The sequence below is a fragment of the Anser cygnoides genome, chromosome Z (assembly GCF_040182565.1).
Source record: "Anser cygnoides isolate HZ-2024a breed goose chromosome Z, Taihu_goose_T2T_genome, whole genome shotgun sequence".
NCBI lineage: Eukaryota > Metazoa > Chordata > Aves > Anseriformes > Anatidae > Anser > Anser cygnoides.
Window position 1 is genome coordinate 1,303,190 of NC_089912.1, and position 11,114 is coordinate 1,314,303.

Sequence of the window (11,114 nt, forward strand, 5' to 3'; positions counted from 1 at the left end):
GAGAACCACTTAAGAAAAAGAGAACCAATCACGGCTATAACATTGGCAACGTTGATAATTCTGGGAGGCACCGGGGTGGGCACTGGAGTTGCCTCTCTGGTCAGACAAAGTCAGGAGTTCACCTCCCTACATGTGGCTGTAGATGAAGACTTAACTCGAGTTGAATAGTCAATTATTGCCCTGGAAAAATCGGCAAGGTCATTATCGGAAGTTGTTTTGCAAAATCGTAGAGGATTAGATCTGGTGTATTTACAACACGGTGGCTTATGTGCCGCCTTGAAAGAAGAATGCTGTGTATATGCAGACCACACTGGAGTAGTGAGGGATACAATGATGAAGCTCAGAGAAGGATTAGCAAAAAGAAAGCGAGAAAATGAGGCTAAGCAGAATTGGTACGAATCTTGGTTTAATTATTCACCCTGGCTTACAACTTTACTGTCGACAATAGCGGGACCTTTGTTGTTATTAATGTTGAGTCTAACTTTTGGACCATGTATTCTTAATCGAGTAATCGCGATTGTAAAAAAACGTTTAGAGGCAGCACATTTGATGCATATCAGTGCCAAATATGAACCCATAACCACGAGTGAGGGTGCTGAAACTCTAACGCTCAGCAGACAGGCATACCAGGAATTAATGAACAAAATAACTAACTAAAAGAAAAAGGAGGGACTGTGGTGTATGAAGCATGTTTGTTCATTATTTCCCATGGCTATATTAAGAAGGAACAAAGGGAGTCGCCAGGTGGCTGTAAGGACCTGGAGGCTCCCTGCCTGTTGCTGTCTCGGACGGACAGTTGAGAGAACTTTGTGTAAATACTATAACTGCAAAATTGATAACCCACTGTCCTATCTTAAGACAAACCAACGTGACCGGTTAAGGAGGGAAAAACACCACATACCAAGCGGAGGAAGACTACAGCCTTCATCCGTGCAACCACCAGAGGGACGGGAGACGACCCCCTAACAACAGTCGACGCAGCCGCAGTACCAGGAAGGGGGCTACGTAAGCCCGGAAGAACTCGGTGATATAAGGGACTGTGAAAAGGGGGGGGATGCACGCCGTTTGGAGGAGCACGGACTCCCCGGCCGCCCAGCGCTGTTTTGCTTGTTGATCGCTTACTCAATAAACTAATTCTTTCTGGCTAAAGGAGTAATTTATAACAACGTGGTCGGAATTTGGGGGCAGACCTGTGTGGTGCCAGGAGTTGGACTCGATGATCCTTATGGGTCCCTTCCAACTCAGGATATTCTGTGATTCAGTGATTCTCTGCCGCCAGAACTGGGCAGCGGTTGCACTTTGCCTCGCTTACCTTCCCTATTCTTTTATTCCTGTTCTTCTTAGGAACATGAATATGATTTTCTCTTTATTATTATTATTATTATTATTATTATTATTTTATGATTATTTAACTCCCCCCAATCGATTGGGAGGGAAAAGTGGTAAAAATATGGTGAAAAGTATTCTGGGACTTCTTAATATCACCTGAAGGACAATGCAGTCATTGATCACAGCCAACGCACGTTCACGAGGGGAAAGTGCTGCTTAATGCACTTGATTTCCTTTTAGGAAGTGGTCAACCGTCTAGTTGGCCAAGGGAAGCCAGCTGATGGCACCTGTTTGGACTTCAGCACAGTTTCAATACTGTTTCTCACTGTCTCCTTCTGGACAAATTGAGCAGCACACAGCTAGAGCAATGCATAATGCCATGGGTGAACAAGTGGCTGAAGGGTCGGGCTCCAAGAGTTATGGTAAATGGGGTTGCATCGGGCTGGCGGCCAGTCGCTAGGGGGCTTCCGCAGGCCTCCATTTTAGGGCCAGTTCTCCTCAATGTTGTCTTAAGTGACTTGCATGTAGGACTCGAGGGCGTCTTGAGTCCATTTAGGCACGATGCTAAATTGGGAGGAGCGTCTGACTCCATGGAGGGGAGGAAGGCCTTGCAGAGAGATCCTGACAAACCAGAGAGCTGGGCAATCCCCAACAAGATGAGGTTCAGCGAGAGCGAGTGAGGGATTGCGCACCTGGCAACGGGCAACCCTGGCTGTCCGGGCAGTCTGGGGGGAGGAGAGGCTGGAGCGCAGCCCTGCAGAGAGGGCTCTGGGGCTTTTGGTCGACGGCAAGTTGAACGTGAGTCAGCCGTGGGCCCTGGCAGGCAGGAGGGGCAACGGCATCGTGGGGTGCCTCCAGCACAGCATGGCTAGGCGGTCGCGGGCAGGGATTGCTGTGCTCTGCTCTGCGCTCTTTCAGCATCAGCTCGAGTCCTGTGTGCACTTTTGGGCACGGCACTATCAGAAGGCCGTAAAACTCTTCGAGAGAGAGCATCCAAAGGAGCGCTTCAAAGTGGTGAGGGGTCTGGAGGGCAGGACAGATGAGGAGCGGCTGAGGTGCCTGCGTTTGTTCAGCCTGCAGGAGACTGAGGAGAGGCCTGATGGCGGCCTGCAGCTTCCTCACGAGGGGAGCGGAGGGCCCGGCGCTAAGCTCTGCTCTCTGGGGATGCTGACAAAACTCGAGGGAATGGCATGGAGCTGTGACAGGGGAGGGTCCGCCTGGAGGTGAGGACAAGATTTTTCACTGACACGGGGCTTGGCCACTGAACCAGGCCTCCCAGTGAAGTGGTCAGGGCAGCAAGCCTGCTGGAGTTCACAAAACGTCTGGGCAATGCTCTCAGACACGTGCTTTGGTTTGTGGGGGTCACCCAGAGCCATGGGCTCTGAGGTCACCCAGAGCCATGGTCTCTGAGGTCAGCCAGCAACGGACTGTGACTTCACGGCCCTCGCTGCTCATATTGGGGCGCAGGCAGAGCCCGCCCCAGCCTGGCTCGTGCCTGGACTCCCGCTGAGCGTTTGTGCGAGGCTTGGAGCGCCGAGCAAGGATTTGTTGGAGCTGTGCTGTGGGGCCGTCGGCAGCTGTTCTCAGTGCCCGTCCCCGCAGGCAGTGCCTGTGTTTCCCCGGCCCTGCCTGGCTCAGGCAGCCGGGGCCCTGTGAGGAGCACTTGCAGCAGCGCAGGTGAGCTGTGTGGGGACACGTGCCCCGGGGCGGCCCGCGGGGGACGTGGGACCACCCAGCCGTGGGGCTGGGGCCGGGGGGGTTCCTGCTGAGGGGCCGGGGCACAGCCAGTGACCTTCTCTCTTCCTCGCAGCGTGCGCGATACCCGCTGCTGCAGTGCCGGTGCAGGGGAGCAGCTCATCAGCATCAGCTCTCCCCAGCGCACCTTAACGAGAAGATCATGGCCACGGAGGAGGCGTGGACGTGTCCCGTGTGCCGGGAGGGGCGAAAGGACGTGGCCTACGCGACACCATGTAACCACCGGTTCTGCCTGGGCTGCATCCAGCGCTGGGCAAAACTGAAGGCGAGCTGCCCACTCTGCAGGACGGGCATGAGGACCATCAAGGTTTCCGTGCGGGGAGACGAAGACTACCTGGAATGCATCGTCTCCCCTCCCGCAGTGCCCGTACCTGTTGGCTTCCAGGCAGGCAGCGCCACCGCCCCCCACAGCCCTGCAGCGCCGGCTGCGTCCTCTGTGCCAGCCGAGGAGAGGGATGCGGAGCCCGATCCCCGCGCTGCTGTGGGCGGCCTCCTGCCCGAGGACTGGGCCGTGCTGTTCAGGGAGCGCAGGGACATCCTCGACCCTGTGCTGCCCTGGCTTCGCCGCCAGCTCTCAGCCATCTATGGGACACGCTGGTGGCAGGCGAGAGCTGCAGAGAGCTTCCTCCTGCACTCCCTGTGTGTGATGGGGCTGGACAGGGACGCCATCATTCAGCACACACAGCCCGCCTTGGGGCCCCTCACCGTGCCGCTCATCGACGGGCTCGTCGGCACCATCGTGGCTCTCTGCGGCGAGGACGCACGGAGGCTGCTGGGCCTCGAGAGCAGCCGCCCTGCCAGGGCGCAGGAGGCCAGACCTGCAGCTGCTTCTGGGCACGCTGCTCCAGCGCAGGGAGCCTTCAGGACCAGCCCCGCGCCCTCCAGCAGCTCTGCAGACCCTGACGTCGAGGAAATCCCCGGCACATCCAGCGCTTTCCAGCATGGGGATCCTGGCGAAGTCCCAGCTGCAGACAGCCCCAGGGAGCAGGAAGAGCCCCGTGAAGAGCTGGGGCAGGAGGCAGCAGCAGGTCCCTCTGCCCGGGGCTGCAGGCGCAGACCCTCCGCTCCTCACCGCTCGACTCGGGGGTCCCGGCGCCCCAGGAAGCGCACCCGGGCAGGCAGTGCCCAAGACTCTCCCCAGCCCTGCAAGAGGCCAACCCCCCGGCGCTTCTAGCAGGGCTCCTGCTGGTGGTGAAATAAAGAACAATAAAAGAGATTGAATATACCACAGAAAAAGTCTCGGTGTGATTCAAACCAGAGCTGGCACAGCCCCGTGCATGCTGCTGCCTTCCCTCCCTTTTCCTGGTGCCGTCCCCGTGCCCTGCTGGCCCCCCTGTCCCTTTAGTCACGGCTGATTAATGTGCTTTGAAATGCCATTGCTTTATCATAGCAGAACCTCAGCTCAAACAATGTTCTAAAACTCTTTTCCAGCAGCGAGTGCTGTTCTAGTAACTCACACTGCAGTACCTTTCCAGCTGCATTTTATTCGTTTGATATAAATCAGCATTTGACCTATTAGACAGGTAGCCCTTGAAAGCGTTCAGAAGCAGTCTGTGTGGCTTAATGTCACTCGGCAATACGGTCAGATAGCACAGGCATCTGAAGGCTGCCCTGAGGAGGAGCAGAGGGCAGGCACAAGCCTCGCCTATCCGCAGACTGGTGCTGCTTTTGCTAAGTTGGTCAAAGCAACACGTGGGCATTTTGATTTCAGTTTAAGAATGGTTAGATTTAGATTTATTCCTCAGTGACCTAATCCAAGCACCAGTTAAGTGTTGCAAACGGAAACAAGAAAGGCCAGAGAGGAATTTGCCCTGTTTGAACAAACCAGCCTGATTCCTCACAAGATTTCTGGAGAGCCAAGTGCCTCTCCTGTTGAGGTGACCTGCGATCTAGAAATATGTTGAAATACAAAACACTACTCACAAGGTCATATCAGAAATTAACTGAAGAAAACTGTTAAATGAAAAGAGAAAAGTGAAAAGTGTACAGCAGTTCAAAGGTGAGGTGGTATGGCTTGCCTTCTACATTGATTTTGTTTCCTGCTTCGCAACAGGACTTCATGACAGTTATATAAAAAAAATACAGAGAAACCTCTTGGTATTGTTAAAAAAAAAAAAAAAAGAAACTGAACTAAAGAGGTAAAAAAAATGCAAAATTCTTTGGGATAACTTCATCTAGAAAGAACACTAATATCGGTCTTAGGTGGAAATGTTACTAAATAGAACGATTCAAGTGGCAAAATACAAAACCAAAGCAACTGGAATCTAAGTGGAAACACATTCTTGTGGTTGAAATGTCTTTCTCTCTAGTTTGTTTAAATAAACCTTCATCCAGAGTCCAGTTCAAATACAGCACAGACAACAAAAGACAGAAGAAAAAGAAGATGGGGAGATGGGAAACAGCTTAGAAAAACGGGCAGTCCATAATGGTCTATTTCCGAGAAGAGGGTTTAGTAAACACTATTTACATTTTCAAGATGAAACAAGTGTTTATTTTATTTTGGTAACCTTATTTTGGTAACCTTTTTTATCTCCCTTTCTAATGATAGTCTCTTGAGTGTGCTCCCCAGAAAGCATGATTTTACCTGTGGATAGACACCATCATCCTGGAAGATGCTTAATGGTTTCAGCTGTCACTGGAGTTAACTTTAGCTTGTTGGGAGTTAAATATCCTTTGCAAATATGATCAGCCTCTTTGGCTCTGCATGGCTCTCTCTCCTGTCTCAACAAAACCATCCCACCACCTTGTGCTCTGCCTGAATTGTGTTTTCTTGGGGAACAGTCTCAAAGATTGCTCTTCTCTGGACTCAACAGTGGCAGCTAAGGAAATCACACGTCTTTTGTCCAAAGGAGAAATAAATATCTAAGATTATTTGGCAGGAGAAAGATTGTACAGGGAAGATTGTTTTTAAGAAATCATGGAATGGTTTGGGTTGGAAGAGACCTTATAGACCACCCACTTCCCACTCCACTTCCATGAGCAGGGACACCTGCCAGCAGCCCAGGCTGCCCCCAGCCCCATCCAGCCTGACCTTGGGCACCGCCAGGGATGGGGCAGCCCCGGCTCCTTGGGGCAGCCTGTGCTGGTGCCTCATAGTAGAGTTCTTCTTTCTAGATCACCTAATCTACCCACTTTTAGTTTCAAACCCTTAACCGTTGCCCTATCCCTCCACCCCCTGACATAGAGTTCCTCCCCAGCCTTCCTGTAGCCCACCTGAGGCACAGGAAGTCCACTGTAAGGTCTCCCTAGAGCCTTCTCTTCTCCAGGTTGAACAACCCCAACTCCTTCAGCCTGTCTCCATAGGAGAGGTTCTCCAGTTCTTTCATCATCCCCATAGTCTCCACTGGACTCATTCTAATACTTCTGTGTCCTTCATGTGTTGGAGGCCCCAGAGCTGAACACGGGGCTCCAGGTGGGGTCTCCCGAGAGCAGAGCAGAGGGGAACAATCCCCTACCTCGCCCTGCTGGCCACCATGCTGTCGGTGCAGCCCAGGGTGCGAGTGGCTTTCCGAGCTGCAAGCACACCTTGCCAGCTCATGTCGAGCTTCTCAGCAACCAGCACCCCCAGAACCCTCTGCTCAGGGCTGCTCTCAATCCATTCCCTGCCCAGCCTGTATTTGTGCTTTGGATTGCTCTAATTCAGATGCAGGGCCTTCCATTTGGCCTTGTTGAACCTCAGGAGATTCACACAAGCCCACCTCCCCGGCTTTTCAAAGTGCTCCTGGATGGCATCCCTTCCCTTCAGCATGCTGACAGCACCACACAGCTTGGTGTCTGCAGGCTTGCTGAGGGGGCACTCAATCCCACTGCTCATGTCAGCGACAAAGATGTTAAACAGCACCGGTCCCTACAGCGACCCCTCAGGAACACCACTCCTCACTGGCCTCCCCCTAGACCCTGAGCCATTGACCACAACTCTTTGAGTGTGGACATCCAGCCAATTCCTTACCCACTGAGTGGTCCATCCATCAAATCCCTGTCTCTCTAACTTGGAGACAAGGATATGGTGCAGGCCAGTGCCAAAGGCTTTGCACAAGTCCAGGTAGATGATGTCAGTTGCTCTTCCCCTACGCACCAATGCTGTAGCCCCACTGTAGAAGGCCACCAGGTTTGTCAGTCCAGGCAAACCTTTAGTGAAGCCATGCTGGCTGTTCACCACTCACCTCTTTCTTTTCCATGTGCCTTAGAATAGTTTCCAGGAGGATCTGTTCCATGATCTGACTGGGCACAGAGCTGAGGCCTGTAGTTGCCTGGCTCTTCCTTTTTCCCTTTTTAAAAATGGGGGTTATGTTTCCCCTCTTCCAGCTGCCTTTAGATACGGCAGACTGGGAAAAATGCTCGCTCTTTCTCCTGACTCATGGATGGTGGCAAAGGCCCTGTGCAGGAGGTTCAAGCAATGGAAGCAGAGCTGCTGGCAGCACAGGGGCCAACCCATGTGGGCTGCTGCACTGGGGCAAGATCTTGCTGCCCAGGTAGAGAAGCTGGTTGGAAAGTGCACCACGGGGATGCTCACGGACCTGAGCAGGGCCGCAGAAAAACAGCAAAACAACCAGTCCAGGCTGCTTATATTGAAGTGTTCCCGTTTCCACTTCACCCACAAGACCCCCCCTCTTTCCAAGCAGCAGGTCTAGGAGGGCACCTTTCCTAGTCAGCTCTCCTAGGACCTGTACCAAGAAGATAGCATCAAGGCGCTTCGGGAATCTCCTGGACCTCTTTGTCTCAGCAATGTGATATTCCGGGTTGATGTCTGGCAGGCTGAAGTGCCCCATAAGGACAAGGGCAGACGATCTAGAAGTTTTCTCAGTTCCTTAAAGCATGATTCATCAGTGAGTGGAGAAATAGTTCAGATATGCTTCACTGAACCCAGCCCCTCGCTGGGCATACTGAAGGGTCTTGCTAGCACATGGTCCCTCCGCTTTTGGTGTGCAGTCAATAGCTTATCGCTGGCAGGCCTGGCTTCGTCCCTTTCCGCCTTTGAATCTAAGTTTAAAGCCCTGACAATCAGCCTTCCTTACTCCAGGGCAAAAATCCTTTTCCTCCTCTGAGAAAGGTGCTTCCCATCACGACCCAGGTGGCTTGGTGTCATGTAGACCTTCCCATCAGCAAGGAACCCAACACCGTGTTGGTGGCACCAGCCTCGCAGCCACTTGTTCCTCTGCTGGGTCTGCGTGTTCCTTTCGGTATTGATACCTGCTACTGGAAAGACGGAGGAAAACACTGCTCGTGCACCTAATCCTCCAACCAGTTGACACAAAGACGTAAAGTCCCTTTTGATCACTCTTGGATTTCTCTTTGCTACCTCATTTCTGTCAACGTGAAAAACCAATGCGATGTTTGAGGGGCTTGCCATGGAGAGCAGGACCTAACCAGGGACACTATTGCACGGGTTATGCCAGCACTTGTCTGCCAGCAAAGAGACTTGCGGTGCACAAGGAGCTGGGAGGGGACAGCAGCAGGACAGCTGAGCTGAAGTAGCCAGAAGGATATTCCATAACCTAGGGCATCGTGCTGAACTATTGCTATAAAGTGCTTGGCCAGGCTGGAATGAGGGCTGCTCCTTGGGGATGGGATAGGCATCAGGAAGAGGTTCTTCACTGAGAGGGTTGTCGCACACTGGAACAGACTCCGCAGGGAAGTAGTGACTGCACCAAGCCTGTTGGAGTTTAACAAGTGTTTGGACTGTGCACTTAGTCACGTGGTCGGAATTTTGGGGTAGACCTGTGTGGTGCCAGGAGTTGGACTCGATGATCCTCCTGGGTCCCTTCCAACTCAGGATATTCTGTGATTCAGTGATTCAGTGATTCTATGCCCCCAGAACTGGGCAGCGTCCAGGCACCGACTGCCAAGTGTAATTGTGGAGGACGCTGGCTTCCTTAAGCATGAGGCTTAGTAGTTGAGTCCATGCAGCCCAGTTTCCCTCCATTCGGACTCTCCTTCGTGAAAATTCACCCAGAGACAGGGAGCGGCCTGGAAGCTTCGCAGCATCTGTATGCAGATGCTGTATACAAGGAAAGCATAACCCTAACAAGCAATGGAAACAGCAAACGCTGCGTGCAAAACTGCTCTTCTGCTCTCTTCATGACTTTGAGAGCTATCGTGTCAGGGATCTCTCCCATGGTTTAGGAATGGGTTCTCTTTTTCAAGTCTGCTTTGCGCAGAGACTGCTGCTGTCCTTGCCATCGTGTATGTAAGCAGAGGCTGCAACTTTCAACCCTACTCCAGCCAGGGATGGGTTTGCCACTTCACTCTGAGGGTATTTCTTCTTCCTCTGGACAGCCCTAATCTTCCCCCGATGTTGTGCTTAGGTTTTGAGATTTCTGTCCTCAAGAAGAGCTTTCTATTTCTTGCCTTGGCATAGTGTTCAGTGCATTTTTCCTTTGGCCTAGAGAAATAACATTTTTAAATTAACCTCCAATTCTTCTGTTTCAGCCACAAAGGTTCCTTTGCTTCAGTCTTGTTCCCTATACGCAATGTGGAGGAAAGACGCTTCTCCTTCTGTATAGCCAACGTTATTACTATATTCATTATTCTACACAAGAGGAGTCATGCTCTCCTCAATACCATACAGAAAAAACATTCCTAAATTTTTATTTCTCCTTTCCCTTTCCCTTTCCCTTTCCCTTTCCCTTTCCCTTTCCCTTTCCCTTTCCCTTTCCCTTTCCCTTTCCCTTTCCCTTTCCCTTTCCCTTTCCCTTTCCCTTTCCCTTTCCCTTTCTTTCCCTTTCCCTTTCCCTTTCCCTTTCCCTTTCCCTTTCCCTTTCCCTTTCCCTTTCCCTTTCCCTTTCCCTTTCCCTTTCCCTTTCCCTTTCCCTTTCCCTTTCCCTTTCCCTTTCCCTTTCCCTTTCCCTTTCCCTTTCCCTTTCCCTTTCCCTTTCCCTTTCCCTTTCCCTTTCCCTCTCCCTCTCCCTCTCCCTTTCTCTTTCCCCTTTCCCCTTTCCCCTTTCCCCTTTCCCTTTCATTTTTAAATGCAGCATGCACAGGACTATCGTGGCCTGAACGAAGTCACGCCACCACTGAGTGCTGCAGTGCCGGACATGCTAGAACTCCAGTATGAACTGGAATCAAAGGCAGCCAAGTGGTATGCCACAATTGATATCGCTAATGCATTTTTCTCCATCCCTCTAGCAGCACAGTGCAGGCCACAGTTTGCTTTCACTTGGAGGGGAGTCCAATATATTTGGAATCGGCTGCCCCAGGGGTGGAAATATAGCCCCACCATTTGCCATGGACTGATCCAGTCTGCGCTGGAGCAGGGGGAAGCTCTTGAACACCTGCAGTACATCGATGACATCATTGTGTGGGGTGACACCGCAGAGGAAGTTTTCGAGAAAGGGAAGAAAATAGCCCAAATCCCTCTGAAGGCCGGTTTTGCCATAAAACAGGATAAAGTTAAAGGACCTGCACGAGAGATCCAGTTCTTAGGAATAAAATGGCAAGATGGACGTCGTCAAATCCCAATGGATGTGATCAACAAAATAACAGCTATGTCTCCACCAACTAGCAAAAAAGAAACACAAACTTTCCTAGGTGTCGTGGGGTTTTGGAGAATGCATATTCCAAATTACAGTCTGATTGTAAACCCGCTCTACCAAGTAACCCGTAAGAAGAATGCTTTTGAATGGGGCCCTGAGCAACGACAAGCCTTTGAAAAAATTAAGCAGGAAATAGTTCATGCAGTAGCCCTTGGGCCAGTCCGAACAGGACCAGATGTATAGAATGTGCTCTACACCGCAGCCGGGGAGAATGGCCCCACCTGGAGCCTCTGGCAGAAAGAACCTGGGGAAATTCGAGGTCGACCCCTGGGGTTTTGGAGTCGGGGATACAGAGGATCTGAGGCCCGCTACACTCCAACTGAAAAGGAGATATTGGCAGCATATGAAGGAGTTCGATCTGCTTCGGAAGTGGTCGGTACTGAAGCGCAGCTCCTCCTGGCACCCCGACTGCCGGTACTAGGCTGGATGTTCAAAGGAAGGGTCCCCTCTACACATCATGCAACTGATGCTACATGGAGCAAGTGGGTTGCACTGATT

General features: G+C 51.8%; 1 protein-coding gene across 1 annotated transcript; it reads left to right on the top strand.

Moving 5' to 3' along the window:
• The first annotated feature begins 1,759 nt into the window (after positions 1-1,759).
• On the top strand, positions 1,760-4,258 carry LOC136788996 (E3 ubiquitin-protein ligase Topors-like). Its single transcript, XM_066988227.1, has 2 exons — positions 1,760-3,006; positions 3,140-4,258. The coding sequence occupies exon 2, from the start codon at positions 3,227-3,229 to the stop codon at positions 4,256-4,258; it is 1,032 nt and encodes a 343-aa protein (XP_066844328.1). The 5' UTR covers positions 1,760-3,006; positions 3,140-3,226.
• Positions 4,259-11,114: the final 6,856 nt, after the last annotated feature.

What these genes read in the sequence shown, in the direction of transcription:
- LOC136788996 (XM_066988227.1), top strand. Translation starts at nt 3,227, where the DNA reads ATGGCCACGGAGGAGGCGTGGACGTGTCCCGTGTGCCGGGAGGGGCGA.